Source organism: Phalacrocorax carbo, chromosome 17, assembly GCF_963921805.1.
Source record: "Phalacrocorax carbo chromosome 17, bPhaCar2.1, whole genome shotgun sequence".
NCBI classification, from domain to species: domain Eukaryota; kingdom Metazoa; phylum Chordata; class Aves; order Suliformes; family Phalacrocoracidae; genus Phalacrocorax; species Phalacrocorax carbo.
In genome coordinates, this window is record NC_087529.1 from 5,817,230 (window position 1) to 5,843,092 (window position 25,863).

At 47.6% G+C, this 25,863-nt stretch overlaps 1 protein-coding gene across 2 annotated transcripts; it reads left to right on the forward strand.

Annotated features, from left to right (window-relative positions):
* Positions 1–9,963: 9,963 nt before the first annotated feature.
* VEZF1 (vascular endothelial zinc finger 1) lies at positions 9,964–25,057 on the forward strand. Of its 2 annotated transcripts, XM_064467844.1 has the most exons (7): positions 9,967–10,270; positions 15,648–16,345; positions 17,086–17,149; positions 18,164–18,347; positions 19,818–20,033; positions 22,290–22,334; positions 22,674–25,057. In XM_064467844.1, exons 1-7 carry the CDS (start codon positions 10,238–10,240, stop codon positions 23,099–23,101), a joined length of 1,668 nt encoding a protein of 555 aa, XP_064323914.1. In that variant the 5' UTR covers positions 9,967–10,237; the 3' UTR covers positions 23,102–25,057. The 2 variants fall into 2 exon arrangements, with proteins under 2 accessions (XP_064323915.1, XP_064323914.1); XM_064467845.1 differs by lacking the exon at positions 22,290–22,334 and having other exon boundaries at positions 9,964–10,270.
* The last annotated feature ends 806 nt before the right edge of the window (positions 25,058–25,863 follow it).

The following is a 25,863-nucleotide window of genomic DNA, read 5'->3' on the forward strand; positions in this document are numbered from 1 at the left end:
GATGTTGTTCTTAAAGACCCAATGGACATCATACCTCTGCGAGAGGCTGCTGATCCTCCCCATTAAGTGGAAATGCTGCTTTTTTGTTTCACTTCGGAAATGGAAGGGAATGGAGCAACGCTGGAGTTCTTGTTTTGCCTTTCCCCACCGAGGGGAGAGAGGCCGAGTCACTGCGGCGGATGACCTGCTGCTCCCTGTTCCCGCTGCTGCGCATCTGCCCCAGCATCGCGCGTGCTGCGACCAGCCCGCCGGCTTTGTTCTCCCGTGTGTACCAGCTGGTGTGTACCTCGTGATGCTGTTCAGCGCTGGTGTTTGTAAAGCGCTTTGAGATCCTGTAATAAAACAGTTCACAGTGCAGAGCTCTGGTGCGTTTCATGCCTCTAGACCTTTTTTCTCTGTAAAATCTCTTCTGTTGTAATCTTAACAGCCAGATGTGCAGTTGATGGAGTAGGAAAAGCCCATTTCACTGGGTGAACTGAGGCTTTCCCCAGCTGCCTTGGTTTTTAATCTCTGGTTCTCATCGCAGCAGCCAGCATGGCTCACTGTCTTCAGGGAGAGTGTTGTGTTCTCTGGTTGACGTAATGGACCTCACAAATAGAGGAATTAAATTAATACCTCAGAAATGTGCTATAAACCAGTTTTGGTAGCACTAGGAAAAGTTAAGTGGAGGAGTCTGCCTTCTGACATACTCAGGTTTTAATTACACCGCATGTCCATGAGTTCATTACCTTGGTTACTGAGCTGGTTTGGGCTCAGCTGAGTGTTGGAGCAGTCACTCCTGCCAGGCACAGCCCGGGGAGCCCTGTGCCACCTCTTCCCCCACTTTGGCTTCTGGGGCTGAGGATGAAAATGAACTTGAGTCAGCGCCGGCTTAACTTCCCTCCTGGGGAATGCTGGCTTCCAGGCATGGACCTTGCGAGTCATCTGCTCACCCAGCTGTGGCTGTTGGGTAAAACTTCAATCTATTTTAATGTCTTGCGTAAATTAGTGGAAACAGGTTCTGCTGGAAGGCGGAGTTGGACCACACTAGCTGTGCTGCCAGCGCGCTTGTTCTGGGGATGTGTTTTCTAGGATTTAAACAGATCAAAAACAAGGCACCACGTCTCTCTTTTTTAATGAACATGTTCTTCCCAAAACTCAATGTTTTCAATAGACCATTAGCTCCAAAGAAAATGGGAAGGGGTAGTAATTAGAAGATGGAATGCCTTTGTGAAAGCAGAGGGGCCAGCCAAGCATAACCCCCTTTCCTAAGTCATTTCATTTTCCATCGCAAGGAGGGAAGCGGGTGGGTTTCTCTGCTGGTTGCAGGTAGCTGCCCTTGGCAGCCGCGGCGTTACCTCCCTGGTGCCACCACGCTTTGAAAGCGGCAGCGCTGGAGCAGCTCTCCGCCATTCGTGCACAGGGAATCTGCCTTTTCAGATGGTCCTGCGCTTCCGATAGTGCCGCTTTGTTGGTACACTGAGGGCAATTGTCTGCCCCGGAGCTGTGTGGCCCCTCTGTCCTGCCCTCGGCCGGCGCAGCTGCCCGCTGGCAGCGGAGCGCGATACTGCCTTCATTGTGCAAACAGTTTGGGAAGTGCAGCGGGGAGGGAGGGAATCTGTCCTTAATTGCACATCATACTGATAGCGGAGTACTTAATAAACCTAACGTTAGCACTGAAATAGAAATGGTTAGAAAACTCGTGGTTTCTCCTTGAAACCACAGTTTGTTTTTTTTTTAATTGTTTGTTTTGGTTTTTTGTAACAGAAACTTCTACTTTAGAACAGCAGACTCATTCATTGATTTGTTCCTGGTAGTCGTGGCTTGAGATTTCTTACTCCTGATAACAGCAGATAGTTTTTAGCTGTACAGTAAAATTATAGTAATTTCTAGATCGGCTAAAAATAGCTACAGCTTTGGTAAGAGTCCACTATGCCGTGTGCAAAATAATCCTTGCTGCACCTGCACAGCGAAGAGCAGTTTATCCTGAATTGTAGTTGAAGCTGTTTCAAATAGCTGAATTTAAAGCAAAAAAACCCTGAGATTCCAGGAAGTTCCCTGTGCAACAAATACTCCCTAAAATCCCTCTCCCACACGCCTGAAGAAGGCGAGTGAGTCAGACTGCAGAGCCTGACGTGCCCACCCGCACTGCCTGCTCCTCGCGGCGCTTCGTCTCAGCCCGGCAGCCCCGTGGGACGGGCTGCAGCCTCGCCTGGCCCTCGTTCGCCTCCGTCCCGGGCGGCGAGAGCGTCCTGGCTCAGCCCGCTGCTGCTCGTCCCCTCCCAACCGGGGGGTTGCGTGTACATGCAACAGTCGTAGGTCTATTAACATAATTTTATGCACTAATTTGTGTAATCATTAAAGAGTTGAGAAGGGCATTGTTCACATGAGTAATTACCTCTGTATTCTAATAGCTCTAATTCATCCCTTAAGTGAGTTTCATATTTCTATGAGTCAGCTAACGATTCACGCTTCGTGTATAATATTTTTTAAAAAAAATACCCGTTTTTGCATGACTTGGGTGCACTCTGCGAAGCTGGTGACGTGATGGATCCTGACTTAGACCATGCAGATATTTACCTGGGAAGATTTGCCAGTGTGGACCCGGAGCTCCAGCACTGGGCTGGCTCCCGCGGCAGGGACGGTGCGGAGCGTTTTACTCACTGGGATGCCGAGAGGCTGCAGGAAGCAGCTGCCTCCAGCACGCCAGTGGAAATTGGAAAACGAAAAACTTGGCAGTTTGCTGAACTCTGGGTATTTTCCTTCTGACAAAGGGCAGGTCTGTGTTTTTCTAGTGATTTTTGATACTGTTTTAAACTTGGGAAAAACTTCCTCTGCGCAGCTCTGGGTTGGATTGGCCTCTGCCTCCTTTGGCCACATCGCCTCTCCATCCCCACCCGCGTGTGTATCTGTAAAGTGCACACCGCGAAGCTGCAGGCCGGAGAGAAGGCATGGGGAGCATCATCCCCTGCCTGGCTTGTGGGGTGATGCGAGACCTTTTCCCGGCAGCACTGAGATGTGTTTGAGCCGGAGCTGCCTGGGTGCCTGCGTCCTGGCTCCGCAGCAGTCGGTGGGTGTTGCCAAATATTTTTTTCACCCCTTGGAAACAAGGTGCAGAGTTGGTTCCTTGGTTGGCGGGAGCCTCGGGCAGAACACCCCCACCCCGCTGGAGCGGTGATGCTCTGCCCGAGGCTCCCGCTGGTGCTGGATGTTCATCCCCGTGGTATCAGCTGAGCGATGCATATAAATGCACAAACATTGATTAGTTTGGAGACAATCCATAGCTGCCAAACGAGATTAAACACCACCCAGGTCCTGGAAAAAAACTAAATAGTGAAGAATAAAATGGGGCACAGTGTTGGCAGAGGCACGAGTGGATCCCGGGTGACCATGACCATCTAGCTGGGTACTAATCCCCAACATCCCTGTTCCCTTCCCCAAAGGATTTCGAGCTCTTTGCTGCTATTAATCGCAGCAGCCCTGCAGGGAAGGTAATGCAGCATTATCCGTGTTTTCCAGCTGTGGCTGGGGAGGAGGGAGGCAGCCGGCTTGCCTGAGCTTTGCCGTGTGTCAGTGAAAGATCAGGGATTAGCGCTAGGATTTCCTCGTCGGCTCGGCTGCTCTAATTCAGTGGTCGTGTTTTTCCCTAAATGCACTGACCTTATGCGCCTGCTGCCGTACATCCCGAGCCCAGGAGGAGCCGGGGCAGATGGTGGGAAGGGGAGTGAGGCAGGAGCGGATGTTTCCCTGCAGTCCTCAGCCCCGCAGGAATTATTACTAAAAATGGTCACTGGTGATTAACCGGTGGAGTGAGTGCACCACTAAGTAATTGGTACATGCTCTGTCTCATGAAGTTTTCAAATCAAACTGCGGGTGCTTTTTTGGAGAGCAGCCGTTGCTCAAAGGCAAAGTGCCAAGTGCAGCACAGGCTTATGGTGCGCTGGGGCAGGGGTTGGTGAGCACCTGCCGGTGGGTCTCTGAAACGTCCTTGTACGAAACAGAAAATGCCTGTCTCTGTGTAAATCATCTATAAATCATATATATGCATAGAACCATGTATTTGATGTTAGGAGTGGGCAATCTGCACTGCGTGGCATCGGCACCTCAGCGCTGTGTACCCCTCATGTGCCGGCTGCCTCTGGGCTGCCCCAGGGTTTCCCCCAGGTGTGCACCCTCGGTGGGCAGCAGCAGAGACAGGTGGCCTTGCTTTTGGGGCACGGGCAGTAATTTTTTACGTGCCTGAGGACGGTGGCAAAACCAGCAGCCTGCCACCCATCCGCAGGGCCAGTGTGGAGAACGGCAGGGAGGGCAGCTCTTCCGCAGCTGCTTTGTGGGAAAAAGTTGAGGGAGATAAACAAAATAATAACAAAAGGACACTGGGTGCTCGCTGTGCAGGGCAGCTCTGCTGCTCAAGGTGCCAAGCAGAGATTAGCTCCGGCACAGCTGACGACAAGGAGGTGGGAAGAGATAACGCCACTTTCCCGGCGTGCTGCCTGCCGGCAGCAGGGCTAAACATAGCCATGCTTGCTCCTCCTCGGCCGCGGCTCGCTGGCCGCCGTCCCACGGGCCGTGCCGGCTGGAAGCGCTGAGCATCTCCCGCGCGGCCGTGGTGTGCGCTGGGCTGAGAGGGAAGCGGCGGAGCCATGGAGGAAGGGAGCCAGCCCCCGGCGGTGCTGCATGCCCGGGGAAAGCAAAGCTCAGGCTCCAGGAGAGTGGGAATCTGCCTGCTGTGGCACCACGGGGAGAGGGGATGGTGCTGGATTTGCAGGGAGGGCAAAGATTAGGGAGGGTGACAGAATCCCAGGGAAGGCAGGGAAGGTTTCCCGTAGCAGGTGCGGCAGCGTGGCTAAAGGGGGACAGTGGGTGCACCAGGTGCGGCAGGGAGGGAAAAGTTCAGAACTGCATGAAGGGGAGCGACCATCGCAGGGCTGTTTGGCATGGGAATGCTTTCACCAAGGAATGCTTGAAAGCACTGAGCGGCCATGCTTTTCCTGCCTGGTGGGGCACATGGGCATCACTTGGCTCTTGGGGAGCCCTGGGCCAGCGAGCGTGCAGTGGGGGCTGACACCTGGCTCCATATGGACCCAGAGTCACCCCGCTGCCAGGATAGCATGTGGCTCTCATGGCACCAGACTCCACTGCTGTGGGCATCACACTGGCTTTTCCAGTTTCCCTCCCTCCCTCCTTGTACATCGCTGCTGCAGTAACAAACACCTCGAAGTTTGGTGCTGAAAACATGAAAACAGAGTCGAGCAGCGTTCAGCCATCCCCGCTGAGCCCTGCTAACGAGGTTCTTTCCCTTTGAGTAGCTTCTTGCTGCTTCTCCATTGATTGTCGTAGTGCTTTTCTGCAGTGATTCAGCCAAGCTAGCTGGTAATTTCCTGCATCCTATTTTCCTCTTTTGAAAAGTGGAGCGATCTTTCAGATGCGCTAATTACGAGAAGGCGACAGCGTGCTCTGCAGCGGCAGCGATCTCGCCAAGCCCCGGGGCAGGCATGCGTGGTGGCCCCAGCATGGTGCGGGCAGGGCATCGCTGCCACTGCTGCCTGAGGGCGCGGGATGGAGGGAGGGATGGATGGCAGCAGGCTCTAATGGTAGCAGAGATGACAACTGTAGGTACCTGTCTGGTGAGAGCTTTCCCTTCCCCTCTGCCTAGAGAATGGGTTTTCTGCCCCCATTGCACCTTCCACCTGGGCTTTGCTGCAGGTCAGGGATGCACCTGTCTGGCGGGCACTGGGTTGTGGTGGGATGCTCTTTGGAGGACACTGAATCTTCCCATGGTGTGAGCCGGCATGGGACGGCCGTGCTGCCAGGGAGGCTGTTCCATCGGTGGCTGAGGCTTTGCAGCAGGTGCACGCTCTACTTCAACCTGTGCTTCCCGGTGATGTCTTTTGCTGCCTCTTTTTTAGCTTCCCTGATCAGTTTGAGAGGGAAGTTGAGGCTGCAAAGGGAGAAACCAGAGAAGACACAAACTTGGGAAGCAGCTGAAGGGAAACTGCCTGTGGGGAACGCATTCTTAGTAACGTCACTGCAGCTTATTTACACACTTGAGGGCTCTTCAGCCCCATGGAGCTGTGAAATTCAAAGCCCGCTGTGTCACTTGGGGAGCAGAGCACAAACAGAAAGGGGCTCCTCTAAAGCTGAAATATTTGACAACATTTTCTATTCTTAGCGATGCAAGCGCATGCTTGCTGAACGAAATCAGAGCACGGCGCGTCAGCAGGCAGGCAGGGGCTGGGGGAAAGCACTGCGGCTTTGAAGGTCCTGGGAGAGGAGGGTGCATGGGTGCCCATGCCTGCCGCGGGGCAGCCTCTCGCGCAGCCCAACTCATCTGCTCTGTAACCGTGGGAGATGTGCAGAGAGCAGAAAAGCAAATTATAATTGTATTGCTCATGTCCGACCACAGGTCCTAATGCACAGGGGGCTTCTGAAAGAATAACGGGATAAAACAGGTAGAGTTTAGATGGTCCTTCCGGGGCTCCCGGGTTTTCGGAGGGCAGCCGCATCCCCCAGCCCTGCCCGGCTTCCCCGAGCAGGCAGGACAGCAGCTAATGGCGCCTGTGCAAATAGGCACTTTATTAACTGTTTCGTGGCTGAGCATGGTGGAGGAAACAGCTCCTCTCCGCGTGAGTCACGCCGCGAGGTGGATTTGATAAATTAACTGTGGGTATTGCTTCTTCTGGAGGCGGATGTCCCTGGGGAGCCGCATGCTGGGTGGTAGGAGGGCACATGAGCAGCCAAGGGCTGCGCGGGGGTTTCAGCAGTGCCGGCGACAGGCAGAGCATGGCTGTGGCACCGAGGGGCACTCCTGGCACTGCCCTAGTCCCCAGGAGGCTCCCCACAACCAGCCTTGGCACGGGCGCTGGAGGCGGGGGACACCCCAGCAGTGTTCCTGTCCTTCCCGACAGCCCGGGAAGAGCTGAGGGAGAAAGGAGGGAAGATTTTTGTTTGAAAAGGCAGAAAAGAACAGCTTCGGGATGGTGGTAAAGGGGCCACATGTTTCCTGGTGCCCTGGAAATTCCCTTTGCACACTTGCCGCGGGTACCGGAGCGGCAGCAGGATGGCTGCTGATGCTATCACTGTCCCAGCCTGATGACTAAGGGAGCTGGAAGGTATAAATTAAATAACACAACACTTCAAGCCACCTGTTATGTGGGTTTGTCCAAAGTAGTGCTGCTTTAATTAAGATGGAGAGTTTACAAATCTAACCTTTGTTTATTCTGCTTTGGGGCATATATAATGTAAATATGTGTTTTCAAACACTGTGGCTTTTTATATTTCCAGTTATAATTCTGGGTAAAGGAAAGTTCGTCAGGTTTGGCATAGACTTGCCCTTTATAAATACAGTTCCTGTGAGCTCTTTCTCCCCCCAGGGATTATCTGCAGAGCCGTGGCTCACTTTGCTCCCAATGCAACTTTTCTCTCAGTGGTCACCTCCCCATTGTGGGTTGCATCGGGTGAGCAAGAGCAGCCGGGAGGGCTCAGATGGATGCTGTCAAGAGGAAAGAGGGCTCCAGCTTCCAGGAGAGGGGAACCCCTCTGCTTCAACTTAGTAGGAAGGCTTTGAGTCTTCTAGGTTTAGTTCCCGTATCCCCTCTTGGTTCTTTAGTTGTAAAAACAACAAGAATGTGGTGTTTAGCTTCCTATGTGCTCATCAGGATTTCTTCAACGACCAAGCGATACGCCAGCAGTGGCATGCGAGGTGGAAGGGGGCAATGCTGCAGCTGCCCCTGCGCCGTGGCTGGGAAGAGCATCTCTGCTGAGCAGAACAAATGGTCCACGGGCAAGCAGGGCTGGCGTGGTCCCAGCAGGGCTGAGGGCACGTGTTCCACATGCACTAGCAAACCCCTTTGACTCCTTTTTTGGGTTTGTTTTTCTTAATTCAGAATTTCTGCAGAGCAAGGGTGATATTTTGCACATTTTCAGAGCTGCCCACCAGATGCATCAGCACAGAGGTCTACCGTGGCACAGATGGGGGTGGTCAAAACCAAGCGGGCTCCAGATTCCCTGAGGCAGACGGACTCTCAGAGGTGTGGGTACCCCCGAGCCCCATCAGGCCACTCCAGGCAGCCAAGTCCCCTGGACACATATCCACAAACTTTCATCTGGGGTCACAAGGCTGAGAAATTATTTTTTTTAATGCAAACAAATTTTACGTAATCACTCAACTCTGGTCCTGGGGTTTCAATGAAAAAAAGCTAGCCGATAGCCTGAGAGGTGTGAAAAAACCGCAAGTGTCACTCTGAACAGAACAACTACTGTTTTGCAACGCTCTTGGAAAGTGAAGAAATGCCCGGGGAGGGCCAAGGACCAGCTCCGCAGGAGCCAGGTGACTCGCCCAAGATTGCACAAAGCGACAGCCGAGCTGGCGGGCTGGGACCCCCGATGAGTCCTCTGCCAACAGCTGCTCAGTCCCTGCCATCCTTCCTCCCTGCTGCAGCAGCATGGTACCAGCGTTACACAGAGCCGGGGCTTCAGGACCAGCCTTATCTGTAAGAGGAGACAAGAAAAACCATCCGGCTCTCCCCTAAGGGAGGAAGTAGTATGGGAAACTTCATCGACGTGAGCCATATTTAGGCTGGCTTACTGAGGTCAAGCTGCACGGAAGCCTGCAGTGACATGGCTGTATTTCTTCACACACCGTACCTGCCAGCTGCTTTTGGTGAAGCGGGTGCTGCAGTGGCTGAGGCCTCAGACATGCAGTGCAGCTCACTGTGGATCTGGGCCTGAGCAAAGAGGATTGATCAAAGCCAGGGGGGGAAAAATAATGAAGTCTTCTAAGCCTGTTTTGAAGGCTTCTAAGTCTGGTTTTAAAAACATCCATCCTTTTGCAATTTCACCCACCACAACCGTTTTCCCTGTGCTTGCCAAAGAAATGGCAGGCACCCCTCACAGATGCCACCCAAAGCTGCGGTGCAGGTGCCCCCTTCACCCGCCCCGTGCCCCCATGTCCTCCCCTGTCCCCACGGCACCGGGGCAGCAGAGAAGGAGACAGGAGGAGCCCTCCCTGCGCGGGGACCCCAGGGCCCCATCCTGCTGCCTGCCGAGGATGTGCTTGATGTGTGTAAACACGTAATTAACGGTTAAGTATATACTTAATTGCTTGTGGCTTTGATTTGCATTCAGGTGCTGCGCTGAAGATGCCTTAGACACAAGCAAACCCGGTCAGTTTGCTACTTTGAGGTGTTCAGGAGAGTGTCCCAGGGAGAGGGGTGCCGCAGAAGCCCCCGATACCAGAACCGCAGGAGCCTGGCTGGAGACCATGCAACCAGCGGGGCTGCACAGCCCGGGTGGGGGCACGTCCCTGCCCACGGGGCGGTTGGCGTGAGCCCCCGGGGCGTGCTGATGAAGGGCTCTGCACCCCAGGGGCCCCGGACGGCAGCCCGGCTGGGCGCGAGGCCCGGGCCAGCCGGCCGCGGCCTCACGGGGCCCGGTGCAGGTGGCCGCTCGGGACGCGGCGGCCCGGGTGGGCCGAGGTCGCCCCACGGGGTGGGCCGAGGGCGGCGCAGCGCTAGGCGACCCCCGGGGAGGCCCCGCGTTCCCTCCGCCACCCGCTCCCCCACCCCACCCCCCGCCGCCCTCCCCGCGGGTCCCGGCGCTGCCGCCGGCGGGCGGGGCGGTAAGTGCGGGGCCTCCGCCCGCCGCCGGCCCGCACCCGCGGGCGAAGCCGCCCCCCGCCGCCCCCGCGGCTCCCTCCCAGCGCGGCGGGCGGGGGCGGCGGGCGGGCGGGGAGGGAGGGGAGAAGGGGAGGGCGGGCGGCGCAGGCGGCCCCCGCGGGCCAGGCCGGGGCGCGGCGAGGCGCGGCGGCGGCGGCCCTGGACACCTCGCCCGCTCCTCCATCTTCTCTCGCCACAGCTCGCCTCGGCTTCCCCAGCCCGGGACCGGCCCATTGCCAGCCCCGCGGGGGGGGCGGCCGGCCCGCCGCGCCGCCCCGGCCCCGCCGCCCGCCTCGCCGCCCCGCCGCGCCGCCCCGGGTCCGCCGCCCGCCCCGAGGCGAGGGGAGCGGCGGGGGCGGCGCCGCGACCGCCGGGACCCGCACCGCCCCGCCGGGCCGCCGCGCCGCCGCCTCCCCCCTCTGGGCCGCAGTGGTGCAGCCCGGAGGTTAGCGGAAGCGGCCGCTCGGCGCTGCCATGTTGAGCCGCCGCCGCCGCCGCCGCTTTGTTGTCGGCTCCATGTAGCTGGGGCCCGGGGGAGGGAGGGGGGGACTGCGCCGCCGGAGCCGCCGCCGCCGCCCGCCGAGGGCCGGGACGCCCCCGCCATGGAGGCCAACTGGACCGCGTTCCTCTTTCAGGTGAGGCCCCGCGGCGGCCGGCGCTGCCCGCGCCCCCCCTCCCCTCAGCGGCCGCGGGCGGGCGGCCGCCCGCCGGGCTCCCCGCTAGGCCGGGGCTGTCAGTCAGCGCCGCCGCCCGGCCTCCCGCCCGCCTCCCCCGGCCCGGCCCGGCCCGCGGCGGCGGCACGGCCCGGCCCGGCCCGCCCGGGGCAGCGGCTGACCCGGCCCCGCGCCGCCGGCAGCTCTTTTCCCTCCTTTCCCTCCTGCACTTTCTCCTCCCCGCCCGCCTCCCCCGAGCCGATCGCGCACGGCGCTCCGCCGCCGCCCCGCAGCGTTTTATCTTTTATATTTTTTAAAAACGGCAGTGTTGATATTTTAATTTTTTAAAAAATTTTTTCTCTTTCCACCCAGAAACGCGAAATCGCCTTTTTTTTTTTATTTTTTTTATTTTGTTTGTCTCTTCCCCCGCCAAAAATAAAAACAACAACAGCAAAAACCCCCTAACCTTCCGCCGGGCTCTAACAAAACCCCGATGGAACAAACACCGTGTCTGGGAGAATAAATTAATCCTTCTTTAAACAGCCTGACTCAGGGACCGGGTGACGAGGGAGCTTGTTTTCTTTTAAAATAGGACGCGAGCGGGCCGGATTTCTGTAAAAACTGGCGAAATGCTAACGGTAACAGGGAGGAATAGGGACGGTGGAGCGTGCAACCCCTCCCTTTGCCAACTGAGTCACAATTTTCCCCCCTTCTGTCTGCGAAAGACTGACTTAAAAACACCGCTGTTTATGTAATTCCGAAGAAAATCCAGTGTACCAAAAAAAAAAAAAGAAAAAAAAAAATCTCTCCTCTGGCTTTTGTGAGCCTAGCCCTTTCACGCCGGATTGTTTTTCTGATGCCTCCTGCTCTTTTTGAGCTTGAAAACAAAATTTATAATTGCAGCAGCAGCAAAAAAAAAAAAAAAAGCCCCACACATCACCTTTCTCAAGGTAAAATAATCCTCTTTGGACATTCCCAGCGGCGGTCACTCGCTTACTCACTGTCCTCCTTGGAATTAAACCCGAACCCAACCCGTGACACGAGTTTGAAAACCTGAGTTGAATGAATAAATCCGCCAAGAGCGAGCACCATTCCTTTAGAGAGGAAAAATTATTCCCTTGCAAGTACCGAGGGATGAGTCACTTGCTCGGGTGCTCTGCCTCCGAAAACACGCCGGGAATGTTCTGGGGAGCCGGTACCGGGAGCTGGGTGCTGGGTTTTCCGCCTTTTCGTGATTAAAGTGGGTGATGCCATCGAGTTTGGCTGAGGTCTTGTGAATTATTTCTCACTCTAGTGGGCAGTTGTGATTCGCACATAGGAAACTTCACGCTAAGAAGTTAATCTCCTTAGTTTAGGGCCATCTCCCTCCGAGTTGGCGCTGCTTTATTGCCTTTCTGCCTCCCAGGCTCACAGATGAGAGTTTTCGAGGGGAAATTATTTGTAGGTTGGCAATATGGTATTGCAGCAATCTCCGTAAGAAACGCCAAGCAATACTTTCAAGTATGTGTCCAGCTTCTTGCTGCTTGTCTTTATTGTTTTGAAGGGTACTGTATTTTGAAATAGCGATGTCACACTTTGATTTAGGAGTAGGCTTTGCTGCGTTTAATTAAGGAGTCAGCAGTTCACTCTCCTAACGTACTTAGCTGTGTGCGACTTGGAAGCATCTTCATAAAACTGTGACGTGGAAATCTTCCTCTGGTTTTGTTTTTTTGGCCCCAAATAATAAAGCTTTAAGACCTCATAATAAACGCTGAATATTGTTTCTTGAGTCATTTTGTTAAACCCAGCGATTCAGGGTGCAAGCATCCCAGTGCAGCCAGCAGAAAGCACTGTTAAGATACTCCTGGTGTGACTTCAGTTTTTCTTCTTCCCATTCTCGCCAACAGCATGTCAGCCAAGATCCAACTGATTAGTTAAAACTAGTAACAAAACGTGGATTTAAAAGCCCCTCCCGGCCCTGGTGTCAGTTAAATAACAAACGCAAGTGACTGGATATAAGCGCTCATTCCTCGTGGGGGGAATTTTACCAAGTGTGTGTTTCAGCTGTGTCAGGGTTTCTAAGGGACAGTTTAATACGCGGTGTGCAAAGTTGTAATTTTTAGCAAAATGTTTTTAGAGGAGGTTGCAATGTCTCAATTTTAGTCTTGCTAGCAATGGGATACGTGACTGTAAATTGCTTTTTCCAAATAAAGTTGATTGCGTTTAGGTGGCATTTTGATGAATTGTATCTTTTTAAAGAAACAATTGTGAGACTGAATAAGCAGCTCTTGTTTGGATATTATTAGTCCCTGAAATGCATAGTTTGAAAATCGCTTTTAGTATCTGCTCGGAAAGTGAAAGTTGTATCTGTTAATGTGAGGAGGAATCATCCATCAAACAGAGTGTTCAAGATATGACTCATTGCTAATTTGTTGCTCTCACATTAAGGCTGGAGCGCAAAAATATTTTAGCCTCTGGCATTGGAAGTTCACAATGCCACATTCTACCACTCCGGGTCACGAATTACAGGGTTTTTTTGTTTACTGCCCCCCAGGAAAGAAAAAATTAGTGATAGAATGAGGGTGTTTTGCACGAGAGCCTGTCCCGGGGAATCAGAATATCGCAAAAAATGTTGACATTAATGCTAGGTCAAGTAAAACCGTGGTCTGTGCCTGAATAAAAATGACTTGCAAGAGGCATGCAGCAGGTGCTGTCTTCCCGTCTCAAACAGCGAGTTAAAAAAAAAAATACTGCCTGATCTTTTTTTAAAAGGCTTTACTGCAGGAAGCCCTTGGAAACTGAGGAATACTGCTTGTTGCAAAGAGGGGTTGTTAGAAAGACGGTGTTGCTAATAACACTGGCTATCTGGGAGCCAAGATAAGCAGACTTGTATAAGCAGCAGCTTCATAGCCTGAGTCTTATGAATATACATTGTTTTTTGTCCACCATCTCTGTCAGTTCCATAGGAGTAAGTGCATCATTACCTCAAAGTGCTGACGATTCTTTAAGGCTTAAAAATATCCATAAACTGCATAAGTTTGAACCTTGTCCAAAGGATTTGGGCTCTCTATTATCCGATCTGCTAGCTCTGCCTTTGAAACTGTATCTCTGGAGCTATCCTTAGGTGCTCTTAAGTGTCTTCTGATGCAGTTTAACAACATTGTTTAATGCTTATTTAAAGATGGCTGTAAAACATTTCAGAATTCTTTTAAAATTAAAATTGTATTTAAGCACACAACTTAATATTGTACTTTCAATGTGTATTGTACATACTCTATTCTTTTTATGCAATGTAGATGTCTCAATTGCTTTTTAAAAACACTGAAAATAAATGGTTGAAAATCCACAGTTTTCACTGAAGTGAGGCAAAAGTTTAATGGAGAAGCTGGAGCTTGTCCTGTGCCCTGATTTAGCAGCATAGCCTCCAGGAGAGTTCTGCATTCGACTCTTCAGCGAAGGCCTCTGCAAACCAGCCCCTTAGGCTGTTGTTTGAGGTGGCTGCTGCCGTGGCCGGGCGCGGTGTGGTAATAACGTTCAGCTTACCTGTTGCATCCCAAGCTGATGGGACGTCAAATGCAGACAAAAGTAGACAGGCTGGCCTGGCTCCTAACGATTGCCCCAAGTTTTGTCTCTCGTTATCGTACCGAATCCGGGCTTTCTCCCGTGAGCTGTTTTCTTGTCAGATAGACTTGCAGTGTCAGGGAGCATGTATTCATACCCATGGTGGCTTTTACCCAAAGATCACCAGCATTGCGCTCCTGAAAAGGAGTGGCTGAAATGATGCAGGGCTTGTGCGGTGGCAGGAGGAGACGGGAGCCCCCCTGCAGCTGAGGGAGAGTTGCACCGAGGTGGCTGTAGCTGCTGCTGCAATCAGGAGAGGCAAAGCGGACAGAGCTTGGATGCAACTAAGAAAAAGTCCCAAAGTGAGCTTGTAGAAGTACTGATTTCTCCAAAGGACGCAATGAAGTGGATTCACGTAGGAAGAGTATTAGCCTGAGTGCATTTCATAAAGCTGTCCATCCTCAACCGACGTAAAAGTAGACAAGTTGGGGGTTGCAAGCCAGCACAGCGTTTTATTGAGCTCTCGCAGCCTCGAGTCGTGAAGTATGTGTTATTTTGTGAAGGAAACCGTAGGGAAGAAGTCCTGGAAGGCTGCAGAACTGATCTAATGGGAATGCAAGTTTCCCCAAACTCAGCTTCAGACCTGGCACGCTGCGTTAATAACTAGACTGATTTAAAACTGGTCTGATGAGACTGAGGCACATCTTGAATACAGATGCGCTTAAACTGGCTTAAGGTGCTAGAGTGATTTATTTTAATGCTCCATTAGGCTGAATTGGTCTGTGTGGTTTCTAAACCACTTTAAAATTGTATCTGCTAGGGTTTTGTCCTGGTCTGACTGGATGAGTTTTAATAACAGTGTTTTCTGCCTTAGAATAAACAGCGCCTAATACAAGCATGGTGTAGAACAGCCTGTAGCAGCGCAGGCTGCAGCTCAGCTGAGCAGTGCTTGCTGTGGCACACTCGTGGAGGTGCCCCCTGTCTCTTCCCTTCAGCTTCTACCAATTTTGTAGTTCAGAGTCAGTTGGTATTGCCTGTTTCGAATCAGCTTTCAGGTCTTTTTTTTCAGCTCCCTCAACTGTGTTCTCCTCTAGGTGTCTATCAGTGCTTATCGATTAGCTTCTCTTCCTATTGCAAAGTAGCTGCTGACAAAGAGAAAAGGAACATGTTGCTATTCTTATTAGTTTCCAGGCGCTAAGAGCACAGTGGTCAGTGTGTAAATGTGGCAGGAACCTGCTAAATATAGAAATATGGCTGTAGATGGCTCTCAATTCAAGTTGCTTTGGTTTCAGTGCTAACTCATTGGTATGAACTCGTTTAAATAAGATGCCTTATCGCATCCTGGTTCTCTGTGGCTGCAGTTTAATTCTCAATGCGCACTAAGCTCAGCTTAAAGGTAGGGCGTTATTTTGCAACTCCCATCAGTACATTCATACACTCCAAAGATAGTCCCAAGGTGGCATCTGATATGATCGTTAGCAAAACAAGTTATCTGTTATGTAAAGATCAAACACTGTGTTAGTAAAAGATCTGGCAAGCACCTAGTTGTTTTCCATAAGAAGTGTTGCCCTCTGGAAACTTAGTAATTATTTGATTGTTGTGATGTGTGTCTTCCTACACTTACCACAGATTCTGCACAGCGAATGCATTTAAAGCGCCAGTGGTTTATCCTGTTCAAAACGAAAATTATGTAACCTTTTTCAGTTGTTACTTCAATGGCTTTTGGTCTAGAATGTGCTTTCCTGTAGTTTGTAAATGTTCTCACCGTGTCAGAGTGAGCACCCATCAATAGAATTTAAGTGTGAATGTTTGGTTTTAGGCACACGAAGCCTCACATCACCAACAGCAGGCAGCACAGAACAGTTTGTTGCCTCTCCTGAGCTCTGCTGTTGAGCCACCCGATCAGAAGCCGATTCTGCCCTTACCAATAACGCAGAAACCTCAGCCTGCACCAGAAACATTAAAGGATGCTATTGTTGGGATTAAAAAGGAAAAACCTAAAACCTCCTTTGTGTGCACTTACTGCAGCAAAGCTTTCAGGGACAGCTACCATTTGAGGCGTCACGAGTCCTGCCACACAGGGATAAAGTTAGTGTCACGGCCAAAGAAAACTCCCACCACAATGGTGCCCCTTATCTCGACCATCGCTGGTGACAACAGCCGAAGTTCATTGGTTTCGACTATCGCAGGCATCCTGTCCACAGTCACTACGTCTTCCTCTGCCACCAACCCCAGCAGTAGTGCCGGCGCAACGGCTATGGCAGTGACTCAGACGGTGAAGAAGCCCAGCAAACCCGTTAAGAAGAACCACGCTTGTGAGATGTGTGGAAAGGCCTTCAGGGATGTCTACCACCTCAACCGGCACAAGCTGTCCCACTCAGATGAAAAGCCCTTTGAATGTCCAATTTGCAATCAGCGCTTCAAGAGAAAGGATCGCATGACCTACCACGTGAGGTCTCACGAAGGTGGCATCACGAAACCATACACCTGTGGTGTTTGTGGAAAAGGCTTCTCGAGGTACCATGTAGAAAATCCCAGGCGAGCTCAAGTATTGGCTTTTCATAACCAAGAAGGGTTAAGCTATCATAGCGAGGGGCTAGGAGAACCAGACATCTTAGAAGATTGGTGAGGGGATAAAGAGCCTTGTTTATCTTTAGGGAGCGGGTCTCGATCTGAGCCAGATTGGCAGTGGCCAAAAGTGGTTGCTCTTTCATGAGAATGTTTTGAAATGATTTTGTGACCTCATTCAGGTCCCGTAGGACATGTGTCTGTGTCACTGGTGGTGACCACGGAGCCCCTTTACCAGCCTTTGCAAAGGTCAATGACCGAATGGGGCACAGCAGGCAAACTGTCTCCTTGTCTCAGAGCAAGGTTGAGGCGTACTGACAGAGCATTGTGGGGGAGCTTGCATTGCTGCTGGCTGTATTTGTATCTGTGCTTGCAACAGAGAAAACTTCAACCTTTAGAGCTGTTGATCTGTCACCTTTACACAAGGTATGACCAAACGTACCATTTTCAGGAGTGTAAAGAAGAACACGGTTAAGTTTTAAACTGCAGGTTGGGTCTCAGCGTAACTATGTGTTACTCTAGCTGAAAGCCACTGCGTAGGTATGGGGAATTTATTAATTCTTGCCGTGCAGAGGGATGTGGGCTGCAAGGGGTCATCAGCGCAGTGTTCAGCACCGCTAGCCAAGGTGTCATTACTGTGCATTTGTAACAGTATGCATTTTCTTTCCTGTTCCTCTGTTTTTTTGCAGGCCTGATCATTTAAGCTGTCACGTTAAACATGTTCACTCAACAGAGAGACCCTTCAAATGCCAAGTAAGGGCTAAAATGATTTATTAGAGCAATACATTACTATATCGTTAGAATCTCAGGTGAATAACCTTTCCAGAACTGTTATTTTCTCCTGGATTTTTCTTTGGAAAGCAAGTTTAGGAATAAAGCCACATCCGCCTTACATACCAGCAGCACTATAGTTCTGATGTAAGTGTAGAAGCAGTTTAAAAGGATGCTGTGGCTATGTTTTTAGGAAGATTAGATGCTTTTTGCTTTCTTGGAGAACAACATAGGTGTGCTGTTTTACGGTGTGCTTAACTTAGTAGGATTGTAACAGCATCTTCAGCTCAGTGCTGATCACTGGAGTAACGTGCAATGCGTTTCTCAGCGTATTTAAATTAAATGTGTTTCTCAGTACATCCATTTAAAATGGATTGGAAGACTTGATTCTGGATCTGTTATTTTGCTGGAAGGTGAAAGCTAGTTGTTGTAAGTTGATGACTGAGTATAAGAGAAATAACTTGACTGCCCTTGAACAATTAACTGTTTAGCTTGGAATATCCATGCTTGTTCCAGCCTGTGTTTTAGTGACTCATCAGATTAAATAAAAGTCTTGTGTAAAAAAAGTAGTGTTAGAAAAAGGTTTTGTTTCCTTGTCTGATTTGGTTGGGAACAGAAGTAATTGAGCAACCTAAGATATCAAGTTCAGATTTGTGCAGTAAAATTGTTATAAAAACCCAACTTTGCCTGTTCTAAGGGTTTTTTTTATAACCTACCTCTTGTTTTGGTAGGTGATGCAACTCGCTTTTTAAAGAAAGTTCAAGTAGAATAGAGTATGATTTTTGTCCTAATTGTCTCAGAAGTCACCTTCCATTTTCAGTCTCTGTTTAGTAGTTTGATTTTGGTTTCCCTGTAAGTACAGGTAAAACTTAAGGTTGTCAATATCCTTAGGATACTGCTGTCACATACAAGGTAAAATAGGCTTACAGCGGGCATGTAATTCATACTGTAATGATACTGTCTGCACTTCAAGTGTAACTGTTGTCCTTCATATAGACGTGCACTGCTGCCTTTGCCACCAAAGACAGACTGCGGACACACATGGTGCGCCATGAAGGAAAGGTATCGTGTAATATCTGTGGTAAACTTCTGAGTGCAGCATATATCACCAGCCACTTAAAGACACACGGGCAGAGCCAAAGTATCAACTGTAATACCTGTAAACAAGGCATCAATAAAAGTAGGTGAACGTTTTAAAAACATTTCTAATAACAATGTGTTTGCAAAGGGAATTGCCTTTGATTACGTTAAAATGCAGAAACATACCCATTAGTCTGGGTATTCACACCTATTAAAAATAGATATTTGATGACAGGATCTTCTTCAGCTCAACAAATTGGCATATGTGGAATTAGTTTGCTGCTAGACTGTGCTCGTATCCCTTAGGAATGCCCTGCAGTTTGTGAGAATAACCCATCTCTTGAAAAGAGTTCCCAAGTTTTCTCAGCTTCTAAGTATGACGGTACTTCCTGAACTGTACAGGCCTAAATTTCCAACAGATAGTTCTGGAGGTTTAGAGTGTTTAAGAACTGCTGATATCTGCCAAGTTTCAGGTTTGAAGCCTCGTCTAAAGCTCATCAAAATTAGGAGAAAGATTCTCTGCTTTCTCTGAGCTTTGACCCTGGGGCTCACTGATTCCTCCCTCTGGCAGTAGCTGTCAAGAAAGGCATTTAAATCCAGCCCTGATATGTTTTGGGCATTAATGGCATTTGACTGGTGTTGTGCAGGAGTTCAAATGAGATGTTTGTAATAGTTCCTTCTAGCCTTATACTCTGTGGAAGTGCTGAAGCCTGAACCTGGGAGTGCCTAGTAAGCAAATGAAGGCTTAACTTTCAAATCTTCCTTACTAAAATACCTGTAACTCAACCTACATAGTTAGTGATACGAGGCGAGATTTCTGATGAATTGAGAGGGAGAAGTAAGGAATGTTTTTGGAAACTTTGTCCATAAAGCTTTTTAAACAATATTAATTTACAACATCTTTTCAGTTCCTGTTACTCCTGGATAATTTGAAAGTACTGGGAATGTCTAAAATTGCCTGATTGTTGCGCTTCATACAAAATTTGGATGCAAAGTATTTTTCAGGGTATAGGGTTACAGCTCTGGCTTCCCAAGCCAGTTTGGTGGTGCTAAGCCAGTTCGCAGCAGGCATTTTACAGCAGTTGTTAGAAGTGGAAATGATGAGCTGTAATGTGGCCAGAGAGTAGTAACAGGCTGTTCTGTGATGTAAAGGTAAACTGAAAATTTTAAGTCATACTTGCAATAAAAAGTAAAAAGGCTTTTTTTAAATTTTATTTTTAATTGGAGCTGAGGTTTAGAAAAAGTGGAATCAGCTAACCAGCTTGGATTCTAGAGACTCGTTATAGTCTTCTATTTCACTCTTCCTAAAATACAAACAAAATAATCATAAAGGAATTTCATTTTTGGCAGGGAAAACAGATGTTCCTGACTTACATTTTGGTTTTTAGATCTTGGAAAATTAGTTTTATGGGACACAGAATTAATTATATGTTTTTAAACACCTCTGTGATTTTTGCTTTTGGAATCCTGCGAGATTCCACACACTCTTTATGGAAGAAGCCTTTGTCATCTCAGCAGAACACAGAGTAACTTTTCAAGGTGAATTTGTGTTCTTACTTAATTGGCATAGCATGCATGAGTGAAGAGACCAGCAATCAGAAGCAGCAGCAGCAGCAACAGCAGCAGCAGCAGCAGCAGCAGCAACAACAGCAGCAGCAGCAGCAGCAACAACAACAGCAACAACAACAACAACAACAGCAGCAGCAGCAACATGTAACAAGTTGGCCTGGAAAGCAGGTAGAGACCCTGAGGTTATGGGAAGAGGCCGTCAAAGCGAGGAAGAAAGGTAAAATAAAACAATACGTATGGTTTTGGTTTTATAAGATACTGGAGTTTACGGTTATACAGGGAGTTTAAGATGTCAGAAGAGGATGTCTTACATGAAAATTTCATTCTCAATGTTAGAAGTAATAGCGAAAAACTAGCAGGAGGATAACATGACCAAAATTACACCGTTGTAAATGAACTCCTCATTACTTGCTTCCGTTTGGTGTCTGTGCTTGAATGTGTATGTAGCAATCATCAGTTATAAAGGGATGTTTGTGTCTGCTTCAAGGCAGGAGTATGATTTTTTTGACTTGCATGTGGTTTTTAGCTGTGTTTATGTATATTTACCAGTTGTTAACTGGTGTGCATATATATATATATATATGTATATATACACACACATACAACACCTGTTGTTGCATCATCATCAGTTTGCATGTGGGTGCTGTGTCCCTTTCCTCTTCTCTCTCCCAATTTATCCCATTTGCTTTATCATCACGTAACTGACTCTGCGTAAAGTTTTCTAGAACTCATAGAACTTACTCTTCTATCTCTTTGGGGTTTTTTTATTACAAAATTAACTAATAAGTGATTGTGTTTTTCATTATTGCTAGCTCACAGCTTACATATGCTACTGTAACTGAAGTTGAATAGCTTCCTATCGTTGGTCATTGTGTTAGTTTTGTAAAGAATAGATTGCTTCAATTTAGTGTCCTTAGGAGTATAGTAGTTTAAAGACTCCCATTACTGCTAGTTTATTCTTTTCACAACAGTTTGATTTCTGATGCCTATCACGTGACTCTTGTGGATTACATGTTTTAGAAGAAATTATCCGTGACCACTTACTGTTTTTCACCAGCTGTTTTTAGTAATAAATGTTTTTGACTCACTTTTTTTTTCTTTTCTCCTAAACTTCCTTTCAGTTTCTTCATCCTTTTTTTCTTTTCTAGGTCTTGTTTGTGTATTAGGCTGCTAGCTCCTTTCGCCTGATTGTTATTCCAGTTGAATTGAATTCTCTGATCAGACAGAATAGAAACAGTTTGTTCATGTTAAAATGTATTTATAACAGAAACTTTAAATATTATCAGCCACTAAATAGATCAAGCAAACAGGTGTCAGATTTAGAAAATCTCTGAGAATTTTTTTTCTGCTTGTTCCTTCCTATGTCTTGTTCCCTCTTCCCTTCCTTTCTTACTGCGATAATTGAATATGCTTTAAGAGAAACAGTGGTTTTGGACAGGATGGTGGGTGAGGGAGGTGGGTGGGTAGAAGTGTTGTCAGATTGATAGATATTAGCTTAACTTAATTGGGGAAGGGGTGTGGGGTGGGATGTGCCTGCATATTACCGTACTTGGAAGGTGAAGCTAGACCAGTCAGTGTCATGCCTATGTGCTACTCTTTCCGTGCTGGTTCTCCTGTGATACTGCCACCTGTTGCGTTGGCTTTACAACACTGTATGGGATTTTTTTTTTGTCTAATAAGATTTATTTTCACAGTTTTTTTTTTTTACTCTTTCCCTTCCTTTCCACCCCTCCTAGATATGGACTTTGAAGAACCAACAGTAACCCCTGAATGGGGCTAATGTTGCTTTCAAAGTTAACTCTGTCTTGGTACATTTGTATTGCCCAAGTGGCAAGAGTGGACTCTTTGCTCCTGGCTTACCTCCTGAAACGTGGGTGTAGACTGAGCTTGGTGTCCTACCCTACAAATGTGGAATAAGACACGACTTAGAAGTGCCATAACGTTGATCTAGAATATATTTTTGTCGGTTTCTCTAGCAGTCATCCCTTCCCTTTACCCACGTTCACCGGCCCGCTTCTGTTTTTGGAGCCTTCTAGTATGGGTAGCCGGCAGGTGGTGCTGATGGATGCCTAGTGATCCCTCCGCCGTCCCGGACTGCTGGTGCCCTCTCCCCAGTGCCCAGCCCTGCTAGAGCCCACCGGCAGCAGGGCCGGGCACTGGCCTCCTGGGTCTTCTTTGTTCGGCACTTCATTCCTGCTTACTGCAAAACAAAGTAAAAAAAAAAAACCAACAAAATAACCCCAAAATCCACAAAACAAAAGAACTTGGTGTGAAGCTGTAGCTTATGTGAAAGCTGAGGAGATAATGGGGGTTGAAAGATGTACTGACTGGGTAGCCTTGAAAATTGCTAAGTAGAAGTGCTGTGATCAGTGGAACAATTTAGTAGCAATAATTAAGACTGAAATAAGCAGGTAAATATTGAAACGAGCTTTGCTTATCAGTCCCTAATAATGACTTTTTAAAACCTTCACAGAATGTCAGTTCACCTTTGAGAAGGCTATAGAGTACGTACCATTCGGTATGTACACTCTCTCCTCTATTTATAATGTTCCTCTTGGGAGGATTTTTTTGATTGTACGATACTGTTTTTATGAACATCGAAACCCTCTTTATAAGACAACGTCGCTTGACTTCTCAGGAAAAAAATATTGAATTGAAATGAACTGCATGAGAGTTTGTATTTCTTGTAGGTTATAGAATGTTAACAGTTTTAACTTACTAATAATTCCTAAAGAAAATTATTCCAGAATTTGTACCTGTTCTTGTTTGGTTTTTGTTTTTGTTTTTGTTTTTTTAAATCTTGTCCATGGTTTTTTATGTGTTAAAAACTTTTTGTCTTTTTATGTCTCATTTTTAGAAGCTGCTAACTTGTGCCAAACCTCCACTGCTGCTACTACGCCTGTGACTCTTACTACTCCATTCAATATAACGTCCTCTGTGGCTTCTGGGACTATCACAAACCCAGTCACAGTGGCAGCTGCAATGAGCATGAGAAGTCCAGTAAATGTATCAAGTGCAGTTAATATATCCAGTCCGATGAACCTAGGGCATCCTGTAACTATAACAAGTCCATTATCCATGACATCTCCATTAACGCTCACCACACCAGTCAATTTACCTACCCCAGTAACCGCTCCAGTGAATATAGCGCATCCAGTCACTATAACATCTCCCATGAACCTCCCCACACCAATGACGTTAGCTGGTCCGTTAAATATAGCAATGAGACCAGTAGAGAGCATGCCTTTCCTGCCCCAGGCCTTGCCCACGTCTCCTCCCTGGTAAAGAATTTCTAAACAGTATTAAAAAGGATTAAAATGGAATCCTTACCAGCAGTTCTTTTTTGGGTTTTGTTTGGTTGGGTTTTTTTTTGTTGGGTTTTTTTTTTCTTTTTTTTTTTTTGTTTTGTTTTAGTTAATAATAAATTCAGACTAAGACACTGGGGCAACATGCACCATCAGAGACCATAGTAGCATCTTCCCCTGTTGATTTGGCTCATGGTTCAAACTTGAGTTTCACTGGAGCACTTCATTTAAAGTAAGTTTTACCTTTTAGCTGACTGATGCTGAATTAGAGCAGATACTTATTTGACAGAGTTTTAAAAAAAAAGTCATTAAAAAAACAGTTTTATGTTTTATCCCCCAAATTATAACTTAGAAAATTATTTTAATCTAAACACTAGCAAAGACCTCTCTGTATCTTTAACAGGGTGGATGGCTAATTTTAACTTGCCAGTCATTAAGTCCATTGTTTCTGAGCTAGTGTAGAACCTTTGTCTGTGTTGATGTTTTTTTTTTCTATGAGTAAATGCATTACAATGTTGTCATTTAAAAAAAAATGCATTTTGGAGAAAATATGCATTTTACCTTTGGGAATATGATAATTTCAGGCAGCATTCCCTATGGGAAAGGTGATACCAGCTCTGATATGCAAAGCATATGATAACTTATCATTCTAACTTCAACATATAATAGGGATTGTGACCTGATATTTGGAGATGTAAATATTACCCAACATATTACCCTAAGGGAATATAGCATTGTAGTCAACATTTTTTTTAAAAAAAACTGTTACTGTTTGGTGAGAAACAGCCATGGCTGACAGAAGAGGAGTCGAAATGTATGTAAACATGGTCTCTGAACAGTCAGACCCCTATGGGACTCTTATCTAGGAGCAAAAGGAGTGCTTTGAAACTTAAGAAATACTGCTTTAAGCTGGAAGATTCTGGAGGCACTGGGTATGATTTTTATGCCCTCTGCCTCCCAATCAGAGCCTGCTGGTGTTACAGCAGGGGACAGACGTGTTAGTTGTTCACTAGAAGTTTTGTCTTATATTAAATTGTATACAGTTTTTATTCTAACCACTAACTAGGTAGGATGCCCCTCCAGGACAAGCAGAGAGCGTCTTTTAATTTCTCCCCTATTTCTTAATCAAGTGTTGTGCAAATCTGTTCAACTTTGTAAATATTTGCAAACATCATCATTTTTACGTTATTCTTCTATTGTGTTAACACATTTCTATCAATTTGTGGGAGTTCTGGGGCGATGGTTTGAACTGTCCAGCCCAGAACTTCTCCACAAATGGTCACACATGTTTAAGCTACATGTGCTTTTTATTTCTTAACCTGTTTATCTGTACATAAGGTAGAAAGCAAAATCTAGGGAAACAGATATACTTTTTAGACTATCATGTCACATATTCACGTTTTTAAAACTTTGTTTAAAAAAGAAAAACCACCCTGAACCCAAGACTCTACATTAAAAAAAAAAATAAAATTACAGTTGAGATGTTTTTATCTTAATGAAGTTGAAAGCTATGGAGATTAGCGTGTGCGCAATTTCACAGAGTGCTAGCAGGACTAACTAGTCAAAATGGACTGCTTCCGTTTCTACCCTGCTGTGTCAGTACAAGCAGTGATTGCCAGGCTGCTGGCTCAGGTGACAGGTATCTGTATCATTACGTGAAACTGTTCTAGGGGCTTGGACTACATAGTAAAACAAAAACAAAACAAAAAAAAAGAGCTTAGTGTAAAATAATTTTATAAATGATCTTTTGTACTTTAGGACATCAAATTGTACAACTTTTGTATATATAAAAGCTTAGGAACTTTCTGTTTAGCAGAAAGGAAACACATTCCTACACTTTTAATGTATATGTTTGTTATAATGTCCATGTAAACATATGCCCTATGTTTGTGCCTTTTAATTAGTTTGTCTCAATAAACAAAAATGTAGAGAAGAATATGTAGCTATGACTTTGTTACCACTGTTCTTCCTCCAGATGTGTAGAGGTCTTCGTTTTTGCACTGTGTAGAGCATTGCGTGCAGACAGCTGCATGACTTCGGCTGATACGGCCGAAACGAGGCATGTGAGGTGAATGCACCCCAGCAAAACTCCTTCCTCCCATAGCATAGAGCAGCCCGCACTGGTGGGGCGTTGCATGTTGGGATGTGTAGTTCCCAAGCCATCTCCGTTACCCATGGCAGTGATACCAACTTGCACCAGTTTTACATAGTAGGTGTAGCGTTCTGGATCTGGGTAAATTGCAGAGATGACCCTTAGATGAAGTTTGGGGTGTCCCTGAGCTTAAAAAAAACCAAAAGCATTAAAAGCCAATATGAAAATGTGTACTAGAAGTGGTTATCTATGAATTACTTACAATAAACAGGTGTGAGACTTAATTGTATGTTGTCAATTACTGTAGTATTGGCAGTGGGTCCTTTGCACAGCTAGCATGCCCTGCTGACGTTATCTTTATCGGAGCAGAGTAGCAGTAGAATAAACACATTAAACACCGGCAAGGAAATTTTTCACTGTGACAGAGGCTTCCCAAACCACTAACCACGGTGCTCTTAGCATGGGATAGGAAAAGGGCTGTTTCCTCTTTATTTTATGTTGGTTCTGCTCAAGTGTACCTGGTTTATGTCCACAAAGCTACATTAGCTAATTGTCAACCTGTTTCGTTTGTACTTGGGTAAACATTTGCTTTGTACTGTGTATAAATGGTTCCGAGGTGTGCTCCTCAGCTGTCTCAATACAGACATTAA

Coding starts and splice junctions, on each gene's coding strand:
- VEZF1 (XM_064467844.1), top strand. CDS start 10,238: ATGGAGGCCAACTGGACCGCGTTCCTCTTTCAG. Junction 16,346..17,085: donor TGTGGAAAAGGCTTCTCGAG/GTACCATGTAGA, acceptor GTTTTTTTGCAG/GCCTGATCATTTAAGCTGTC. Junction 22,335..22,673: donor TATAGAGTACGTACCATTCG/GTATGTACACTC, acceptor TCTCATTTTTAG/AAGCTGCTAACTTGTGCCAA.